The sequence below is a fragment of the Cupressus sempervirens genome, chromosome 1 (genome assembly GCF_028749045.1).
Source record: "Cupressus sempervirens isolate cs-2001-9-10 chromosome 1, ASM2874904v1, whole genome shotgun sequence".
NCBI lineage: Eukaryota > Viridiplantae > Streptophyta > Pinopsida > Cupressales > Cupressaceae > Cupressus > Cupressus sempervirens.
In genome coordinates this window covers 200,552,553-200,574,688 of record NC_143118.1, presented here as the reverse complement: position 1 = coordinate 200,574,688, position 22,136 = coordinate 200,552,553, and the positions used below count along the sequence as shown (strand labels likewise).

The 22,136-nt window shown below is 41.2% G+C and overlaps 1 protein-coding gene across 11 annotated transcripts in view; it reads right to left on the bottom strand.

The window, feature by feature from the left end:
• LOC149576818 (Tetrapyrrole (Corrin/Porphyrin) Methylase) overlaps positions 1 to 22,136 on the bottom strand; it is a 272,690-nt gene that overhangs the window by 211,218 nt on the left and 39,336 nt on the right. For 9 of the 11 annotated variants that reach the window (XR_016362336.1, XR_016362333.1, XR_016362327.1 and 6 more), the window contains exon 2: positions 1,314 to 1,381. The exons of 1 other annotated variant lie outside the window; for it this stretch is intronic. Coding sequence is in view for 2 of the 10 variants with exons in the window: in XM_089820217.1 (XP_089676343.1) it covers positions 1,314 to 1,381 (68 nt within the window). In the remaining 8 variants the exon portion in view is untranslated. Of the gene's footprint in view, positions 1 to 1,313; positions 1,399 to 22,136 lie in introns of all 11 variants that reach the window. One more of the 11 variants, XR_016362339.1, reaches the window with a different exon arrangement.

The window sequence follows — 22,136 nt, the reverse complement described above, 5'->3', positions numbered from 1 at the left end:
TCACCGTCTTATTACCCAAAGCTGTCGACATTTATTCCTGTTCGATAAATACCACTTTCCCCGTCTTTTATTCTGATTCTCATATGTTCCTTGTATATTTTTCTCCTTCATATTCGATGGTCTGCGCATTGTCTCACCATCTGTGTTCTGCTTGCAGACTGCTTCTTAAAAATAACGAAGTACTTGTTTGGTTTCTCTCCTATTCCGTCAGGTGACTTGGACACTTGCTTCATAATTGATTTTGAGCCTTCATCAATTCTTCTCCCCATTTCCTCTGCTACGTAGTTCACTGCCTTTGATCTCTTTCATCCAATCCATCTCCGGTATATTTCTCTCCCCCCAGATCTTTTGTCTATCCTATATATACTTGTATGATAGAATGGACGTGACCCTTTAGAAATATGATTATATAATTATTATATTTTGATACTTAATATAATTATATTTAATATTTAGGTTATATTTTTAATCAGTTTCATACAATAATATATTCTTACAATTAGCATCTTGTATTAGATGTCCATGTTTAGTATTTGGTGTACATTAGAATATAGACTCTCGATGGTTTAATGTATACCATGATTATATTATCATCATTCTTAATTAAAATATAATTGAGGTTATAAAAAATAAATGGTAACATTATATTTGTTTATATTATACTAATTAATATTTATATCTTTCATTATAAATATAATAATTTGGATAATAATATTCTATAAGGTATTATTATTAGTTATTTAACATTATCAATATAATTATAATTTTATTTATTTATTTATTTATTTATTTAATCTTATAACTCTATTATTATTAAAATCGATCTCGAAAATGGGGACATTACAGATGGTTACCTATTGCTTGTATCCCTTCAGTGTCATGATTTCATTTGTTAGTGTCCATTGGATTTGAGATCTTGGTGTGGGCATTGTAATCAGTGTCATTCACAGTTGGCAAACAAAGTCCTTGCCATTGAAAAAAGATGAAAGTGTGCTCCAAGTCATGCAAGTAATTTGCAATGGACTATAAAGTATAAACACATAATGTCATTTACAGTTGACAAACAGAGTTGTCCCAATTACAAAGTAGTAGTGATGTGTGCAAATCATCATATAAGCTTTCACTGGACTTCAAATCCATCTTGGATGCACTTGGAACATTTGCATTGAGCTCTATAATTATATGTTTATCAATTGCTAATAGTTAGGTGAGTGAATTATTAATCATAAAGACTAAGGCTCGTATTTAACCACAAAAAATTAATAAGCATAGAATGTAATCTCCATCAAAACTTAAAGCTCAGAAATTTATACCGCAAAGTTATGTCTTCAAGATTGCCAATAGGAGTTGCCACTAAATACAAGCCACTGCCTAAACTTGCCTGCAACCACATTTTTACTGAAATTGATTATAAGCTAATACAAATAAATCACATCATGCAACCTTTGAAACCATACCGTACCTAAAAATGTTAGACTTTTAATGTCTTAACATAAATAATATTCAATCCACATGATATTACAAATCAAAACCCCCAGCATTTAAATATGAATATAGGCACACACCTGACTAGTAAAAAACATAAATTCAACTAAGTTTCCTCAAATAAACAATCGCAAGCCAAATTTATATCTTATTGAGATCAAGGCTGTCTGCTAATTGAAATCATAGAAGATTTGAATAGGATTATATATGGTCAGAGTAATGAACGAAAATATGAATTAAAAGAAAAGTTCAAAATTCTAGTATAATCCTGGGGACAAAAAAACTGTAAATTGTGAATGAAAAATATAATTAAAATGGAGGGTGCATTTATGATATGTACTATGAAGTTCATGAGTAGTTTGAAGAGTCATTCATTGCAGAATATTCTCAGAGCCCAGAGTTTATCTATTAAATAATAATAAAGGAGATAAGGCCCTTAAGGGAATGCACTATGATAAAGGAATCCCCCAGGAACAAAACTCATTGTGAAGATGAATACCAAGGACATGGATAGCTTTGTAAGTGCATTGCACATCCAACTTAATGCATATCTGAAATAAGGTTAATCATGATGAATCCTCATGAGAAAACATGGCCACTTAAATAGTCCACAACCTTCTTCATTTTATGATCAAATTAAGGTTTGAGTTTCCTAATGTTCCCTTCTTGCACCTATTCAACTTGTGTTTTCCATTAGCCTATTCCCATGTTCCCATAGGCTGAGTGGAATTGGTTAGGGGACGTAATTGGTCAGGGACGTAATGTTCCCATGTTCCCATGTGCCCTATGTAGAGCTCTAGCAAGTGATTTCAATACGTTCCAGCAGAGTTTCTAGTTTTGGCACATTGCTATTTTTAGTAAATGGTGTTTTGGGCACTTGGTCTTGGCATTTGTCTCTGCTCAGTTCCAAGTGTAAATGCTTCGAATTTAGTGCCCTGATGAGTTCTAAGGTTGGAAAATAATATTTTATTTATTTCACGAAAGTGCTTTTTATAAAACCACTTTATAACTTAAGTGAAAGCGCAAGTGTTCATGAAGTGTTTCCTATTGCTACATGTAGGAAAGTGGCCCAAATTAAGTTATTTTTAAAAGCATGTTTTGACCCCAAAATGTGACACCAGGGCTAGAAGATAAGTATTTTTAAAAGTTAATTTTCTGAGCTCAGAAGGGGATGCCTAGTAGAGCAAATTTTATATTGTTTTAAAAGATGAAATGAGAGGATAATGAAATTTAAACTTGAAGAGTGTTGCCATAATTCTTCCCCCAGCATTATATATTTGACTTTTAAGCTGTCATTTGCATGTACTGATTTGGCAACTTAAGGAGATGCTATTGGAATGAGTCTGATGTTCTTCTTTTAATGGTTGAGGACAAAAACCATCTCTAGTGTTGCTGGTTTCTGTGGTGAAACATCCACCTTAGCTGGTTTCTGTGTTTAGCTCTGGTTTTACAGTGATTCTGGCTTGTGTTAGAGATATGGGTCTGAAAACTATGAGGGATTTAGAAGTTTTCTGATGTGGGTATTCAGTTTTTGGTCTGGTGATCTTTCTTAGAGTGTTGTTTGAGTTTTGTAGCATTTGGAAGCTTTTTCAGTGTGCTGACTTTCATTTTCTGAGTAGTAGAGAAACCATATTTAATTCACATCTTTTTAAGGAAGAGTTATTTAGTTTTGGTTATTTTATCAAAGCTCTTGTTATGGCTGGGCACCCCATTTTGATTACTCAATTGTAATTTTTGGTTGAGTTCTGATTTTATAAAGCAAATCACCCTATCTAGGAGGGCCATACATCTTCATTTAGGCATGTGGGGTTTCCTAAAAGTTAAAATGTGCATCTTGGAGGGCTAGAAAACCTGTCTTTGGCATGTAACATTGCTGATGAAGATTTGAACGATCTGGAGTAGTTTTGGAGGAGTTTGGTGGCTTGGAAAATTAACTAAAAAATCAACCCCATCAAATAGGCCCAGTTTGGTAACTGGTTATTTTCTGAGGGTAAGTTTCATATTTGGAAGATATTTCAGGTCTGCACAAATTTTTAAACCTGATTTAAGTTGAATAAGTTTGATGGAGTTAACGTGAACAACTAGTTGTTGTTTGAACAATGTTCCTATCAATTTTTGCATATGTATTATGCTTTGTCCATGTTCTTCATAATAAATGAAATCTGAAACGACAATCACCAAACTACTTTATTTGGTTCCAAAAACTTGCAATGTCTTTTGAAAGAAAACAAGGGTGAACATTTCAGTTTTCCTAACGAGTATGGTTTTTCATGCTAAGGAAAGTTTTGTTATGCTTGAAAGAAATTTGTTGCAAAGAAAGAAGCGGCTTGATAGAGAAGTGGTGGTTGGATTTAGGATGCAGCAAAGTTCATTTTGCTATGACGACCCTTTCAGGAATCAATTTGGCCTTCTTATTCTCAATTAAAAAAAATTAACCTTCGTATGTTGTGTTGTTGCTAAAATGCCAGCTTTTGTGCATTTTTCAAGTGTTACAGCCTCTGACCATTTGTGTTCAGCACAAAATACAAATAAATATATATCCACTCATTAATGTCACACCATAAACAAAAGAAAATTAAAACCAAATAAATACTTGAGGTTCGCACATAGTAACATTCCACTAGGTGGAAGTAACATTCCAATTTTTATCTTAAGACATGGAGATGGTCAATGGATAAATAACTACTCACTGCAAGGAATGGTAGGTGCATTTCGATCCTTGAAAAAAAAAAGTATATAATAGACTTTAAAACATATCAGACAACTATCTCTCTCACGTCTATACAAGTCAAAGTAAGTTGAAATGACATCTGTATATCATGCCTTTACCACCTTCTGACACAAAATAATCGTCATTTTCAATACATAAACAAAAAATATGTTGCATGATGGCCGTGGTGCCTGCATCCATGCATCCTTTTAACATCACAGAACCTGCATATTTGCCAATCTGAGCCAATTCCAGTACTGCTGGTGAATAAAATCTCAAAATTTAACTCTGAAATCCTCTGAATGCGAACTAGCCATTAACATGTCAGTTAAAAGTTTATTGCAACAATTTACAAAGCTTATGGGCTAGACTTACCATTTAAATCAAAACCTTAAGAAACACTAAGATGTGTCTGTGATCAATGTACAATGCCTGTAATAATATTTCAATAATATTGGCTATCTGACCATGTATTTAATTTTGTCAGCTTTTGAGTACTTATATTCACCAATTGGTTGAGGGCTTTGTTCCTCTTGGAAACCATTGGACCCTCTAAATATATTGCGTATCGTCAAAAAAGTAGTGTGATCTAGTCAGGTTGACCCTAATCCTTGGTTGATCATCTCTAGTCTTCTGTAATAATTTAATGTGCGAATAAAGATATACTTTGTTATGCATCTAGTATGCATTGTCATCTCTAGTATTCATTCATGTATTCATTTTATAAAAGACCAGTTTAACATTTGGCGCGATTGTTTTAGAAGAAACTGGGTAAGATTTGAACATCACAGAACCTGCATATTTGCCAATCCTAGCCAATTCCAGTACTTCTGGTGAAACAAATCTCAAAATTGAGCTCTGAAATGCTCTGAATGCAAGCTAGCTATTGACATGTCAGTTAAAAGCTAGGTTGCAGGGTTCGGACCCTGCCAGCCAGGTCCAGGTCCTCCTCAGTGCTGGATTTGTGCTGGGTCCACGGCAGGTCTGGGCAGGGCCCATGGCACAAACCCTACCTGAACCCACCATGGACCCATAGGGACTTGGTGAAATATCCCAAACTGGATATTTAACCAATTTCCTTTTTAACAGTATATTCAAGACTTAAAACATGGGCAGATGTATTACAAAACACAATCGAAACCAATAGAAACTCAAACAGATATTTATCCAACTTCCCCTTAAATATAATATTCAAAACTCAAGCATAGGCAGATGTAATTAGATACAACAATAAAACCAGAAGATTCTCCACAAGATAATAACCCGTTCTTTCCTAGATAATATTCAGGATTTGAGCATATGAAAATACGTTACAAACCAGTAATATAAAAACCAGTAAACTCTTATACAACTCCTTCAAACACATTATTGCAATATACAACAGCAATACAATAACCAGCACTAAAAATCCAACCCTAAATACAGCTTTACAATTAGATTGGAAAACTTAAAAAAAGAACCTGTAAGCACATGCAAGAGACCTGATGTGACATCTCCAAGGACAATGGGTTTGCGTCCACTGTCTGCCGGTACAAGGGGCTATGTCCTCATACTAGCTGAAAGATGAAGCTTTCTGAATAACTCTCACAAGAGAGAAAACTGAAACTGAATCATAAAGCAAGCATCCCCGAATGAAAGAGTCTCTTCTCCTTTTATCCCCACAGCTGTGACTCTTCAACTTCTCTCCTGGCTTTTCATCTTATCTCCTCGTGTCCTTTTTGCCCACTTTATAACACTAAATTGACCTTTAATATTTTGAGTCCACGCTCTCCAAGTCAATTTTAATATTATATATAATACGCCTTTAACATTTCTAATGTCCCAAAAAAGGGGACATTACAAATCTCCCCTCCTTAAAATTGCTTGTCCTCAAGCAATCAGTACCAGGATTCTATACGAATCCTCAAGCAGCCCTGAAGCAATCTGAAAACAATTCCAGCCACACTGCGATGCAAGGTGTCACTCTGCAACCCATCCATCAATCGGATTCTTGGATCCCATATAAATCTATAAGATTTCACTATACCTGTAGACTGTACAACTCTGACTATCCTCACATCCAGTCTCAAACTGAGCAGAATTATAACCAACTCCTCAATAAGCCATAGATGTATATTGTCAACACCTAGATCCCAAACCCCTATTGTCATAACCAGCTGATATGATAAGGTAAAAATGTATCAATGAACTATGCATAACCCAATAGATGGTGACAACCCGACCTAAATAGATGACGTAATAAACAAGCCACTCAAAAACTGAAAGTAACACCTTGGGTGCATCAAATACCATATGGTCATCATCAATCTGGAGAACCTCCGGGTACATAGGTATTATGAATAAGAATGAAGCTGAAAACTCATTCCTTGAGATTGAATCATAACTCACATCAATACTACACCGAAATCTATCCAAAGGCTGATGTATGTAATCCAACCAACTCCTGTATGCTGTGAAATCGGAAACCCTACTAGGCCTGATCAAATGACGAACAACCGTAGTCAATTCACCACTTCCGTCTTGTGACCCATATTAATTGCTAAGAATCGTACCAGGATTCCATATCCTAAAATCAAAATCATCTTGTTCATGATAATCAAAAGGAGTCCTCATTTATCTCAAAAAGGGGATTATTGGAAATCCAATCAGCATCTCCTTCAAACACGGGATTATCGATAAGCTGAATGTGATCTGAAACTTTGGTACTTGGTCTTTTAGGACAACTGTCCAAGTCATAAGTTTGTTGAATGCTATCAAGCTCAACAATGACTTCTTTGAAAAACTCTTGCCTCACCTTACCCTCATGTTCCTAAGAGTGATTCATGACCCTAATTTGATTTTTTGCTTCCTGAAGGGAAATCCGAGCATCATCTAATGACTCATGAGTATCTTTAAGCTCTCTATTGAGCTCCATAATCTCATCCCTTTCTTTATTCAGCTGATCAAAATGTATTTTAGCAACCTTAGGAATGTTATCCCAGTCGGAAAGCAAATACAAATAATTTGATTTCATAGTTTCAAGAGCTGTTTTGATCACTTGCAAATCAAAAACAAGCCAATCTTCTTCCACTCCCTCTTGAACCTTCCTAAAAAGTTCCTCAACCATCTCGTCAGTGTTGTCATAACGTACCCCAACAGTGCCACAACCATGTCATTATTAACTTTCAACTAATTTTTAAGGTAGGCATTTCATTATTGTCATGTTAAGGCGGTTCATCGTTTTGCAGTATCATCTTGGATTGATCCTCTAAATTCATGTCATGGGCATCAGAAATATATGGTTCATCATACAAAGATTCTAATCTACTATTACCTTGTGTGTAACCGACCTCATCAACCTGTTTGTCAAAGCTAACCTCCAAATCGCCAATGTAGAAACTTGCATCCTCTGTAACATCTTCTACATGATCACGAGACGGTTGCAAATCAATGGTAGTTGACTGATCCTCTTTTTCAAGATCCTTTATTTGATGATTTTGGTCTATCGGAAATTCTTCATACACACCTTTGCGCTGGTCTTTTGCAAGGAGATCCTGAACCACATCCAAGTACTTTCATTTTGCCACATCAGTTTTATTTTGTTGCTCCAGATGAAAATCCACATAATCACTAAATGGTAAAATATTCTAAATTCGGGTAGGAAATTTTTTATACTCCTTGTAAATGTCGAGTATTTTTGCTCTTAAATCAAATTAATCATCAACATACTGGTGCACATACTCGTTATGAATTTGTCCAATACAATCATTTTGGAACTGAGGATAAGGGCTCATAATTTGGGTATCAAACAATGATTGAAGGGGATTCATTGCAACTCGTTCAATACCAAGTGCTAATGCAGAAGACAATACATTCTAAGGTGCTATACATTGTTCCGCGAATTTGGCTCTTGCTGCAAATTGGTTGGACATTGTAATGCCCGAACTTTCAGTAGAGTATGGTGTGTTGTCTCTGTCACTGTAACTATAACTCAGTAGTCTAGGGTACTGATGTTAATCAACAACTCCTACCCTTTTAGATGAATCTAGGCTCCATGGGAAGATTGATTTGAATCATAATGTTCTGTCCTTGTGCGCTTAAATATAAGACTAAATTTCTAAACTCTGAAAACATCCAACAGTGATAAAATTTGTTGCCTGCTCTGGATGATCGCAGTCCCTAATAAGTGTTGCAGTTGGCCTTCTCAGATGCATTAACAACTCAATCAAAATGAAGAGGTTGGATACCCAAGATGCAACAACTATCACTCAATAATTTAATTCTCTTCTCCCCCCTTCTCCAGCAATGAGAGCTATCCTTTAATCACTACTAATGTACTGGCTCAACCTTCTTGCGTTCTCAGAAAATTTAATATCGATAGCACATACAAAAATTTCGAATATAAACTATGATTGCTCCCAGAATTATAAAATCTCATTGTCGACCATATATTTTAATAGCGCAAGGTTGGCATAAGTTACAACCTCCATCTTTCCCAGTTCTGACCATAGCATGCCAAATGATTTTTAAGTGTTTGTAAAGATGATTCAAGCGTCGTTTCAGAAGATATGAGAATATAATAGCACCTTTGGCCTTGTCAAGGATATCTGTTTAACTCCAAATCCGCAAATGCCAATGATAGAAAAACCATTCAGAAACTGTCGTCAGTAGAAATTGTGTATCAATTGATGGGTCCCTACGGGAAGGTTCTTGTAATGAGCCGACGGATAGGATAGTATGTATTATTTGTTATGTAAGCCGACTTGTGCCCAACGGGTTCCTTCGGGAACCTTCTGAAAGGCCCTTCGGTGAGTATTTATACCCCCTTCGGAAAGCATTGTAATCATCAAATCTTATCATCAGTTATGTAATCTGTTGGCATATGCGAAAGAGTTCTTTTATTCATTATCTGTGTGCGTTTCTTAATTAATCTATGCGGTAAACATTTGGCGTCGTTGCCCGATGGACCTGGTACGATAACAGGCAAATGAAGATTAAATGCCGAATCAACTGAACAAGAATAAGAATAAGTTGAAGGAAAAGGATGAATTAAGCATAGCACAGGAAAATTTAATTTTGGCACAACAGGCTGAACACAGATGGAGATTTCAGCAAGTTACTAACGGACACAAAAGCATTGAAAAATTGTTGGAAGAGACTCGACAACGGCTCGATTTGGTGGAAGAAGCAAGGGAGGAGTTTCTGAACCTACATACGCCACGGGAAGAGAATCCTGACGGAAGGAGATCGACTCGCACGGCTCGGAGTGTCGAAGGAGCATAAGCGTGGAGTGACCTCTTCGTCCGAGATATACTTCCGAAACAAACAGCTTCAGTTGACGAAACCTCTTCTTCACCAAATAGCGCGGAAGTCGAAAACAGCGCGGGTGTTGTAAACAGTGCCGGTGTTGAAAACAGCGCAGAAGCCGAAAATAGTGCGGGTGTAGAAAACAGCGCAGAAACCGAAATCAACGCGGGTGTGCAGAACAGCGCGGGTGTTCAAAACAGCGCAAGAGCTCAAAACAACTCGGATGTTCAGAACAGCACAGGTATACAACAAAACCCCCAACATACAGTGATAATGGCAGGTCCAAAAGAAAAGTTGCCTAAATTTGATGGTGAAGGAGCCGTTGATCCGATTCAACATTATAAAACATGTGAAACGATCTGGAGAGCAAATGGCATAACAGATACGAACGAATGGGTCCAACAGTTTCCAACCACCCTACGGGGTGTTCCGATTGATTGGTTTATTGACATAGACCGGCAGAAGTTAAACACTTGGGATAATATTAAGGAGTTTTGCACAGAATTTCAAATATTGCGTGACAATAATGAGATCGTCGCCAAATATTCAATACCAAGCAAAAGAAGAATGAAACAGTACGGGTCTTCGCCCGGAGGTTGAAAGACTTAATCAGTAAAATGGAGAATAAGCCGACAGATGGGCTCCAGAAAAGATGGTTCATTGAAGGCCTTCACCCCAAGCTGCGGAAAAAGATGAAGATTGTGCCACCATCGACATACATTGAAGCATATAACCGGGCAATGAACCTCGAAAGTGAGCAGAAGACCAAGAAGAAGAAGAAGACTAGCTCATCCGATTCAAATGACGACGAGCCTTCAGGAGAGGATAGCAGCGATGGTGAGGGCAGCAGCAAGAAGGTTTGTGCCCTTCAAAAGGACTTGATTCAGATGATGAAGGAATTCAAGAACATGAACAAGGAGACTAAGGGCAATGACTTATGGTGTACGGAGTGCAAGAAAGAAGGCCATACGAAGGGATCCTGCCCAAAAGATCAATTTTGTGAAATTTGCCAGATTATGGGACACTCGGTAAAGGAATGCCCTTTCAATTTGAAAACAAGAACACCGCAGCAAATGTTCCTAACAGGGGAGGCGTCCCCGTCAGGAGGGAGCGGGAACACTAGTACTGAAGGTGCTACATCGGGTGGATATAGAAATAATTGGTGAGGTCAAAACAACAACAACAACAGTAGTGGCAATACTGGCGGGAGGAGTCGAATCCAGTACGATGCAAACAGTCGGCCGATAGTTCAATGCCGCACATTCAATTTGTGGAGTCGCTTCGCCCGAGAGTGCACAACGGCGAACACACCGAAGTTGCTATGTTGATGGTGTGGACCTGGCGATCATGACGATGTTAAGTGCCCGAAGTCTGGAGTAAACTTGATTACTGTTGGGATGGACAAAGAAGTTTTGGCAATCACTCGGAAACAGGCGAAGCTCTACCCTGATCTAACAGAGGAAAAGAAGAGAATGGAGGAAGCCCGCGCAGAGATCCAGAGAGCAACGCAGGTAGAAATGACACACTTGAAGGACACATCAAGTACCTCCGTACAGAACTGCGCAGAACAGAACATTGTACGGCAAATATTGCAAGCCGAGGTACCCGTCAGGATAAATGATCTGTTGCTCACTATGCCTCAGCTCCGATCGGCACTCATAAACATCGTTCCTGCTGCTAAACTACCAGGAGAACATGGAAGGGAGCAGGAAAGTGGAGCAAGTACAACAGACAAAAAGAAGGAAAGTGGCGCAAGTGCAGAAGATCCGATGCTGTTAGCCCTCTCATCCGGACGCCATCCAACAGTTGTTGAAATGGGCATTCTCGGGACTGTGCTAACGGACACTATCGTGGATGGAGGATCCGATGTCAATGTGCTGCCAGAGGATACTTGGAAAAAGTTGGGACAGCCGACATTGTGGCCACCTACCTTCCAATTGTTAACAGCCGATCAACATGGAATCCAGCCATTGGGAGTACTCACAGTGCAACCAGTGACAATTGGAACACAACCGTTCCTGTTGAACTTTGTCGTGATCCCACTGAAGCGGAGAGGATACGATGCTATTCTGGGTCGAGGGTGGTTGATACAAGCCAAGGCAAAACACGATTGGAAGAAAAATATTTTATCACTTGAAAGCAAAGGCCGAAAGTATGTCATCGATCTGCACACTCAAATGGTTGGAGACGAAGCTCTATTGTCGGATTCCAAAGGAGAAGAGAATGAGAGGAGGTAGAGTATGGAACCCGATCAGGAGGGAGTCCTACGATTGGAAGGAGATGACGATCTAGATTCAGTAAATGGTCTTTACCACTGGCAGATAGAGGATTACGAGCTCTTTCCAAGTTGTAATATGCTAAGGATCGACGAAGGTAAGAAAGAAGAAGGAAATGAATGTCCGAAGGAACACAGAGAAGCCGAAGGAGGAAATGAATGTCCGAAAGAACATAGAGAAGCCGACGGAGGAAATGAATGTCCGAAGGAACATGGAGAAGGCGAAGGAGGAAATGAATGTTCGAAGCAACACAGAGAAACCGAAGAAGGAAAGGCGAGTATGACTGAAGCTGAAGGAAAGAACATACCAGTACGAACCCGAAAGGAGGAAAGATTCCATTGTACGACTGCGCAAGAAGAAAGTATTACGTCGAACCACAGATATAGTAGAAAGGTGCCAGCAGTAAGGAAGACACATCATACGGTCCGCACAGGAAACAACGCAGAACGGTTTAATAAAAGTTGCAGTAGTACGAAGTGGACGTGTTATTGATGGCCAGAAGGGGCAACTGATGGAGTCCATGGTACGAAGCTTCGAGAAGAAACTGGGCGATATGGAAAACCTGAGGGAGAGATCGTGTAACTTAAATAAGCCTTGACGATTGCAGGCACAATGGGCCACGGAGGTAACGCGGAACAGGCGCAAGGCGTGGCATGATAAGCACCTGAAACTGAACAGGTTCCAACCAGGTCAGTGGGTGTTGGAATATGACGGAAGGAACGAATATAAACAAGGCAAATTCAAAGTCAGATGGGCTGGGCTGTACCAGATTCAGGAGGTAGGCGAGAATGGAGTAATAAAATTGTGGACTGTGGATGGACAAGAAGTGCTGCAGGCAGTGAACGGGTCGAGGCTAAAGATGTACCAGGCTAGGAAGACTCCATCATCGCAGAATGAATTCCAAACGACTCCGTTGTTGCAGAACAGCGAAGTTGGGATGGAAAATTGAGTCTGTTGTTCTGAATTTGAAAAATAAAAAAATAAAGAGAAAAAAAAGAAAAAAAATTGAAAAAAAGTGTGAGAAAGTCACTGTATGGCTTTTAAAGTTGCACCGTACGGCCTCTAAGGTACCTAAGCATGCACCGTACAGTCTACCGTACGGCGTACGAATATTGGAGAATATTATTGGCAACTTACAAATCACCGTATGGATTTTGGGGAGTTCTCTTCACCGTACGGATTTTGCAGAGAGGAATGTCTTTGCTGTACGGATTTCAAAGTTATCTAGAAGATGCAGCCTGGTACCGTACGGCACATTGGGGTCTCCTAAAGGACACCGTACAGATGTGAAGGATAGATTCATATAGTTAGTCATACAGATTTTGAAGAAGACATTGAATCCCAATTTTGGCATACGGATTTCCTTCCCAATTTGTCGTACAGATTTAAAGAATAGTGTTTGGCTTACGGATTTGAACAATATGGTACCTGATCACCACCGTACAGATTTACAAAGTTAAGTGTCCCACCATACGAACTTTCAAGTAGGGTTAAGATATTTCAATTCTCATCATTGATGTGTCCGTACGGCGATATATCTGAGGTGTCCATACGGCAAGTTTTTGGAAGGATATTTGATGCGTTTGTACAGCAATCTTATCAAATGAGCACCATACGGCTTCTTCTAAAAGTCTGATGTCCGTACGGACCTTGCAGTTAAGAGCAACAAAAATGTATATCTTTGAATGCAACCGTACGGCTAGTAGCAATATTTGATTTTGACTAGCGTACGGCCATGGGAGTGTAGTGTCGTCGGTAGAAATTGTGTATCCACCGACACGACCCTTCGAAAAAGTTTTTGTATCAACCGACGGGTACCTTCGGGAAAGTTCTTGTTATGTAGCCGACAGTTAAATAGTTGTAGCCGACATAATGTATCTAGCCGACGGATACCTTCGAGAAAGCTCTTCGAAAAGTATTTATAACCCCTTCGAGAAGCATTGTATCCATCTTATCATGCAAGCATAATGTACTATTTGGCATATGCGAATAATAATAAGAAGATTTCTGCTGTTCGTGTTCGTGTTCATTGTCTGTGTGCAATTCTTAATTAATCTATGCGGTAAACATTTGGCGCCGTTGCCCGATGGACCTGGTACGGTGACAGGCAAATGAAGATTAAATGCCGAATCAGTTGAACAAGAATAAGAATAAATTGAAGGAAAAAGATGAATTACGCACAGCACAGGAAAATTTGATTTTGGCACAACAGGCTGAACGCAGATGGAGATTTCAGCAAGTTACTGACGGACACAAAAGCACTGAAAAATTGTTGGAAGAGACTCGACAGCAACTCGATTTGGTAGAAGAAGCGAGGGAGGATTTTTTGAACCTGCATACGCCACGGCAAGAGAATCCTAATGGAAGGAGATCGACTCGCACGGCTCAAAGTGCTGAAGGAGCACGAGCGTGGAGTGACCTCTTCGTTCGAGATATACTTCCGGAACGAATAGCTTCGGTTGACGAACCCTCTTCTTCACCAAACAGTGTGGAAGCCGAAAATAACGCGAGTGTTGAAAATAGCGCGGAAGCCGGAAACAGCACAAGTGTTCAAAACAGCGCAGGAGCTCAGAATAGCGTGGGTGCTCAAAACAGCACGGGAGTGCAAAACAGCGCAGGTACACAACAAAACCCTTAACATACAGTGATAATGGCAGGTCCGAAAGAAAAGTTGCCTAAATTTGATGGTGATAAAGCAGCTGATCCCATTTGACATTGTAAAACATGTGAAACGATCTGGAGGGCAAATGGCATAACTGATACAAACGAATGGATCCGACAATTTCCCACTACCCTACGGGGTGTTGCGATTGATTGGTTTACTGATACTGATCCACAAAAGTTAAACAGTTGGGATAACATTAAGGAGTTCATCGCAGAATTTCAACTTTTGCACGACGATAATGAAATTGTAGCAGAGATATTCAACACCAAACAAAAGAAGAATGAAACAATACGGGTCTTCGCCAGGAGGTTGAAGGACTTAATCAGTAAAATGGAGAATAAGCTAGCAGATGGGCTCCAGAAAAGATGGTTCATGGAAGGCCTTCACCCAAAGCTGCAAAAGAAGATGAAGATCGTGCCACCATCAACATACATTGAAGCATACAATCGGACAATGAACCTCGAAAGTGACCAGAAGACAAAGAAGAAGAACAACTCGTCCGATTCAGATGACAAGGCATCCTCAGGAGAAGACAGCAGCGATGACGAGGGAAGCAACAAGAAGGTCCGTGCCCTCCAGAAGGACATGATTCGGATGATGGAGTTCAAGAACATGAACAAGGAGACTAAGGGCAATGACCTATGGTGCACGGAGTGCAAGAAAGAAGGCCATACGAAGGGATCCTGCCCGAAAGAGCAATTTTGTGAGATCTGCCAGATTCTGGGACACTCGGTAAAAGAATGTCCTTTCAAACTGAAATCAAGAACACCACAGCAAGTGTTCCTCGCGCAGGAAGCGTCTGCGACAGGAGGGAGCGAGAACACTAGTACGGAAGGTGCCACATCGAGCAGATACAGAAACAATCAGAGCAAAAACAATAGCAACAATAACAATACCGGCAACAACAATAATGGCGGAAGGAGTCGAATTCAATATGATGCCAATGGTCGGCCAATTGTTCAATGCCGCGCATGCAATCTGTGGGGTCACTTCGCCCGAGAGTGCACAACGGCGAACACACCGAAGTTGTTATGCAGATGGTGTGGACCTGGCAATCATGACGATGCTAAGTGCTCGAAGTCCGGAGTAAACTTGATTACTGTTGGGATGGATGCGGAAGAAGTTCTGGCAATCACTGGGAAGTAGGCAAAACTATACCCCAATCCGACGAAGGAAAAGAAGAGACTGGAGGAAGCACAGGTAGAGATCCAGAGAGCAACGCAGATAGAAACGGCACACCTGAAGGACACGCCGAGTACCTCCGTACGGAACTGCGCAGAACAGAACATTGTACGGCAAATATTGCAAGCCGAGATACCCGTCAAGATAAATGATCTATTGCTCACTATGCCTCAACTCCGTACGGCACTCACGAATATAGTCCCGATTGCTAAGCAACCAGTAGAGCAAGAAAAGGAGAAACAGGGGGGCGCAAGTGCAGAAGACCCGATGCTGTTAGCTCTTTCATCTGGACGCTATCCGACGGTTGTCGAAATGGGCATTCTCGAAACTGTGCTAACAGATACGATCGTAGACGGAGGATCTCAGGTCAATGTTCTACCAGAGGATACTTGGAAAAAGTTGGGACAGCCGACATTATGGCCACCTACCTTCCAGCTGCTAACAGCCGATCAACATGGAATCAAGCCATTGGGAGTCCTGATAGCACAATCAGTGACAGTTGCAACACAACCATTCCTGTTGGACTTCATTGTGATTCCTCTAAGGCGGAAAGGGTACGATGCTATTCTAGGTCGGGGGTGGTTGATACAAGCCAGGGAAAACATGATTGGAAGAAAAATACCTTATCACTCGAAAGCAAAGGCCAGAAGTATGTCATCGATCTGCACACTCATATGGTCGGGGAAGAAGCCCTATCGTCAGATTCCGAAGGAGAAGAGGATGAAAATGGGCACAGTATGGAACCAAATTAGGAGGGAGTTCTACGATTGGAAGGAGATAACGATTTGGATTCAGTAAATGGTCTCTACCATTGACAGATAGAGGATTATGAATTGTTTCCAAGCTGCAACGTGCTGACAATAGGACACAGTACTGATGAATTTCCAAAGGAGTTCACTGAAATGAAGGGGATGCGCCACTCGATGTGACCCTGGCACATAAGTTCACTGAAGGAGAACCCATCAAATACAATGAAGTCGCGTTGCAGACCATGAATTTGGGAGACGAAGCCAAACCACGAAACATACTAGTGGGAGACAACTGGGACCCAGTACTAAAGGCAACAGCATTCAAGATATTTTTAGAGTATAAGGATGTGTTTGCATGGATGTACAAGGACCTGAAGGGAGTACCGCTGGAGTTGTGTGTGCACCGCATTCAGTTGATTGAAGGAGCAATACCTGTACGGAAGAGGCCCTACAGAATGCGACACGGGTTACAGAGGAAATCAATCGGATGTTAGAGGCCGGCATTATTTTCAAAGTGCAGACCAGTGAATGGGTATCCCCGATAGTGATCTCACTGAAGGACTCCATTCAAATCCGAATATGTGTTGATTTCAGATGCCTGAATGCAGTCACCATCAAGGATCCATTCCCGATCCCATTCACGGGCAACATCCTGAAGGAGGTAGCGGGACACGAGATCTACTCGGTTATGGATGGTTTTTCCGGCTACAGTCATATTTCAATCGCAAAGGAGGATAAGTTGAAGACGACATTTGTCGTAGAAGATGGGGTGTATGCCTATAATCGGATGCCGTTCGATCTGTGCAATGCGCCTGCGACATATCAACGGATCATACTACACATTTTTGATAAGATGTCTGTCGGAAACTTCAAGGCATTTTTGGATGATTGGTCAATGTTCAGTGCGGAGGACAAACATCTGGTAGCATTAGGCGAGTGTATGGAAAGCTGCCGCCATGTGCACCTGGCCCTAAACCCGAAGAAGTGCAGATTTATGGTTCCACAGGGAAGGTTGCTAGGACACATAGTCTGTAAGGAGGGACTGAAGACAGATCCGGACAAAGTACGAGTCATATTGGAGATGCAGCCGTCCACCAATGTGACAGAGGTAAAATCTTTCCTCGGGCATATAGGTTATTACAGGCATTTCATCAAAAATTTTGCCAAAATAGCATATCTGTTGGATAGGTTAACTTGCAAGACAGAATCGTTCAGATGGGAGAAGGAACAGGATGAAGCATTTGAAGGTCTCAAAAGTACGACTAGCTACAACACCTATGTTGGCATAACCGGATTGGAATAAGGAGTTTCATGTACATATTGATGCATCAAACTATGCGATTGGAGCAACTCTCGCACAAACAGGAAGCCACGGGTCGGATCACTCGATCTACTTCACCAGTCGGTTGCTATCAAGAGCCGAACAAAATTATAGTACGACCGAACGGAAAGCATTGGGGATGGTCTATGTTGTGCAGAAGTTCCGACATTACTTGTTGGCTACTCCGTTCATGTTCTATGTCGATCATTAGGCCCTGTTGTATATGATCAACAAACCAGTCATTCAAGGAAGGATCGGCTGATGGTTACTCCTGTTGCAGGAGTTTACCTTCAAGATCATCGTACGGCCAGGAAAGAAACATGTAAGCGCAGATCATTTGTCACGTATCTGAACAGGAGAACCGGAAGACGGTGTAAATGATGACTTTCTTGATGCACAGTTGTTTCAGATTGCTGCACTACCGGAGTGGTATACAAGCATCGGCGAATACTTGTCGACAGGACAGTTTCCAAATACCATGCCACCGAATGAAAGATGAAAGTTGGTGATATGGAGCAAAACATTTCAGCTGATTAATGGGCTGTTGTATAAAATGGGACCCGATCAAATCCTGAGGCGTTGTGTCCTGGAAGAAGAAATTCCACGGGTACTAAAGGAAGCGCATGAAGGACTGACAGGAGGACACATGGGGTCGAACACAACTGCACGAAAGATACTTCTAGCAGGATTATGGTGGCCAACAGTATACAATGACGCCAAGGAATGGGTTGTTGCATGCGATACATGTCAGCGAGTTGGGAAACCCTTGAAGAGAGACTTCATGCCTCTGAATCCTTCTCATGCTCAGAAGCTCTTTGAATGGTGGGGGTTGGACTTCATAGGACCTCTAAAGACAAGCAAAACCAGAAGGTGCCGTTACATTGTCATCGGGCCGGAATACTTGAATAAATGGGTGGAGGTGCGTGCACTACCGGACAACTCAGCGGTAAGTACAACAAAGTTTATTTATGAACAAATAATTACCAGGTACAGCATTCCATTACAATTAACAAGTGATATAGGCGGACATTTTGTAAACCATGTGATCCGACTGCTTACCACGAAGTTCAAAATTTATCATTCACTATCAAGTCCATACTATCCAAGAGCAAACGGACAAGCCGAAGCTACCAACAAAATTCTTGTATCAATTATATACAAATCCTGCGCAGTCGAAGGGGAGGATTGGGAGGAGAAATTACCTTCTGCTCTGTGGGCTTACCGTACGGCATATAAAGTTACAACAGGACACACGTCATTTCAACTAATGTTCGGACAGGAGGCTGTAGTACCAGCAGAATTCATGATACCAAGCCTACGAATAGCACTAGAAAACAAGTTGGGTGACATGGAAAGCTTAAGGGAGCGGCTGTACAAACTGAACAGGTTGGAGGAGAAGCGATTATTAGCATAGTGGGCGACTGAAGTAACGCAGAACAGGTGAAAGGCATGGCACGATAAGCACCTGAAGCTAAATAGGTTTCAACCCAGACAGTGGGTATTGAAGTACGACGGCCAGAATGAGATCAAGCCGGGCAAGTTCAAAGTTAAGTGGGTCAAGCCGTATCAGATCCGGGAAATAGGGGACAATGGAGCAATAAAATTATGGACTTTGGATGGACAGGAAGTGCCTCAAGCAGTGAATGGCTCGAAGCTGAAGGTATACCACGGCCAAAAGACTTCTGTGTCAGACAATGACCTTCGGGCGACCCCTTCGTCGTTGCAAACTGACAATGCCAATGGTCGAAGGGAAAACTAACTATGCTATTAAAAAATTAAAAAAAAAATTTTAAAAATTTTTTTTTAAAAAAAGTACCGTACGGATTTTGTCTGCTCACCGTACGGTTTTCACTTGGTTTTTGAGTTGTACGATTTTTAAGTTGGGAGCTAGTGTACAGTTTGAAATTAAACTCTGAAGCACCGTACGGATTTAACCTGCTCATCGTACGGAGTTTGGAGGAAGAGTACAGTTTTGCAGATTGTAAAGTCTGAGATGTACGGTTTTCTCCTGTACGGACTTCCAACAAGTGTACAATTTTGCAGATTGTAAAGTCTGAGATGTACGACTTTCTCCTATACGGATTTCTAGCAAGTGTACGATTTTTCCCTTCCCTGGAAAGTGTACGGATTTTATGTAGTTCGGAATTCATCATTTGCATCCGTACGATGTATGAATTTTGAAAGGAGCTTAAGTGAAGACAATGTACGGATTTTTGAGCTTTGAATAGTACAGGTTTTAATGTATGATGTATAGATTTTATAACCATGATACACTGTACGGTTTGTTAAATTATTACCCATACAGAAGATTTCCATCATTGCTAGCATACGGATTTTTTGTGTAGAGCAGTGTACGGATTTCAGTTACTAGCCATTGTACGGTACTTTGAATTCAGCAAAGGGTTATAAAATTTGGTTTCCGGAAAATTCATTATTGAATGCAAGGTACGGAAAGCAGTGTATGGCCTCTTCCTTAGTACGAAATTCTGGAGCCAGGTAATTGTATGGATTTCCATCCATATCATTGGGATTATGAGATCACAGGTTCTGAAAATTGGAGTACGGATTTCAGCAGTAAACAAGGCAGTTTTCCAGTGTATCAGTTCTAGTCGGATTCAGCATACTATGGTCCCTGTATGGCTGATCAGTGAAGGGCATTGAAAATACCACCGTACGGATTTGGGGAGGGAAACTGTTGTACGAATTTGTGATCTTCTGGTGGTACAGCTTTGTTATTTGATTTTCCTTCTAACTTCTTCAGAGTACGGATTTTCAATCTCTTGCGTGTACGGATTGTGGAAATCATTTCAAAGGTTGCAATTCACCATACGTGTTTGAAAGAATTCTCCACTGTACAGATTTGGAAGACCGTTAGGAAAAGACAAACATATAACTGATGGAGTTTGCCAGTAAACATCAGTGGAAAAAACAATTAGCGCAGTCTAAAGTTGCGGAGGGAAGGAACATGGCAAGTACAGGTAACCAGAATGAAGGCTCGAGCAGCAACAAAGAGAAGCGTAAGACTACAGCACCTGCAGCAGCTGAAGTCACGCCACAGACAATACAATTTGAAGGGTTGAATGGAACGGATTGCCAAAAATGGTGGCAAGAAACCCCTGATGATCATCCAATAAAAGCAAGCATCAGAAGGGCACAGGTTGAAGGGGCCATTCAGATGCTTGTTTTTTGCATTCGAGATTATTAAGGGTGTTTGCGTACCATGATTGAGACATATGGCAGAGCTTCTCGGAGGAGCACATTTCAGTATCTGGGCAAAAACTTGGTGGTATAATTCAAGGCAGCCGATTTCACACGTGTTTTTGGCATTCCAGGGCAGCAGGGCAAAAAGGTTCAGCCCAAGAAAATTCCAAAGGATGGGAAGCTATTTTTAATCAAATTAGTATGTGGAGATTTTACTGAAGCAAAGCAGGCGGCATTAGCTGAGACATCGAAGGGAAGGGGTTTAAAGAAAACCGACATTTAGGAGGGAACTTGGCGATGTCTGATGAGCTTGGTCAAGAGCAGCCTCACAGGATCCTCTAGGGCATCCGATATCTCATTTCCGCAGGTGTCCATGATGAACGGAATAATGACTGGGAAAGTGTACGACTGGGCGTCTGTGTTGGCTGAACGGATGCATGAGTTTATGACTCTCCAGCACAGGACCTTCTATATGCCCCATTACGCAATTGGTTTCTTCCTTGATCTAGCAGCACGGATGATTCCCACGGATGAGTTAGAGGCAAAGCCTGGACCACTGGCTCCGAGAGAACCTCCTATCATGCGGTGGAAGCACTTGGATACAACCACTGGGCAGAAGGGTTTTGCAGGCCAAAAGAGGCCTCGGATGGAAATGGCAAGTAATACGGACAGCGGCCGACAGGAGACAACTTCTGAGCAGGACAGTGTGGAGGAAGAAGGGGTAGGCGAGGATGATGAGGAGGTTCAGATTGTCACGGCTACCCCCTTGCTATTTCCGCATACTCCAGTTCCTGTGACTTCCGAGTTGGTGCCAGGAGGTCTACACATGGCTCACATTCTTGGGTTTGGATAGACACAGCGACCGATACTGTGGATCCCACTAGGCAGTCACATTAGCCGCACCGTGGCAACACGGGGTATGGCCTTCTCCTGTCCGGCCAAGAGTTGGATTTGCTGTAGGCTTTGCCCACCTGACAGCACCCGTCACCCGAGAGACTTCTTCAGCCCTTGCTGAAGCACTTCCGGTAGCAGCAACCATGGCGCCTGCTATAAGTCAACCAGCAGCAGTTGTTACCGTAACACAGTCAGCAGAAGTTCAGGAACTTCCAGTAGAGAACGTACCAGACGGAGGAATGCAGGAGTGTACGGACCCAGCGCAGTCCGAACAACCAGAAGTGATGGATAGAGTTAGTATTTTTCTGAGGCAACAATTCTGACTCATTCCTAACCGACGCGGCCCGTCCATTCAATCTCCCAGCTA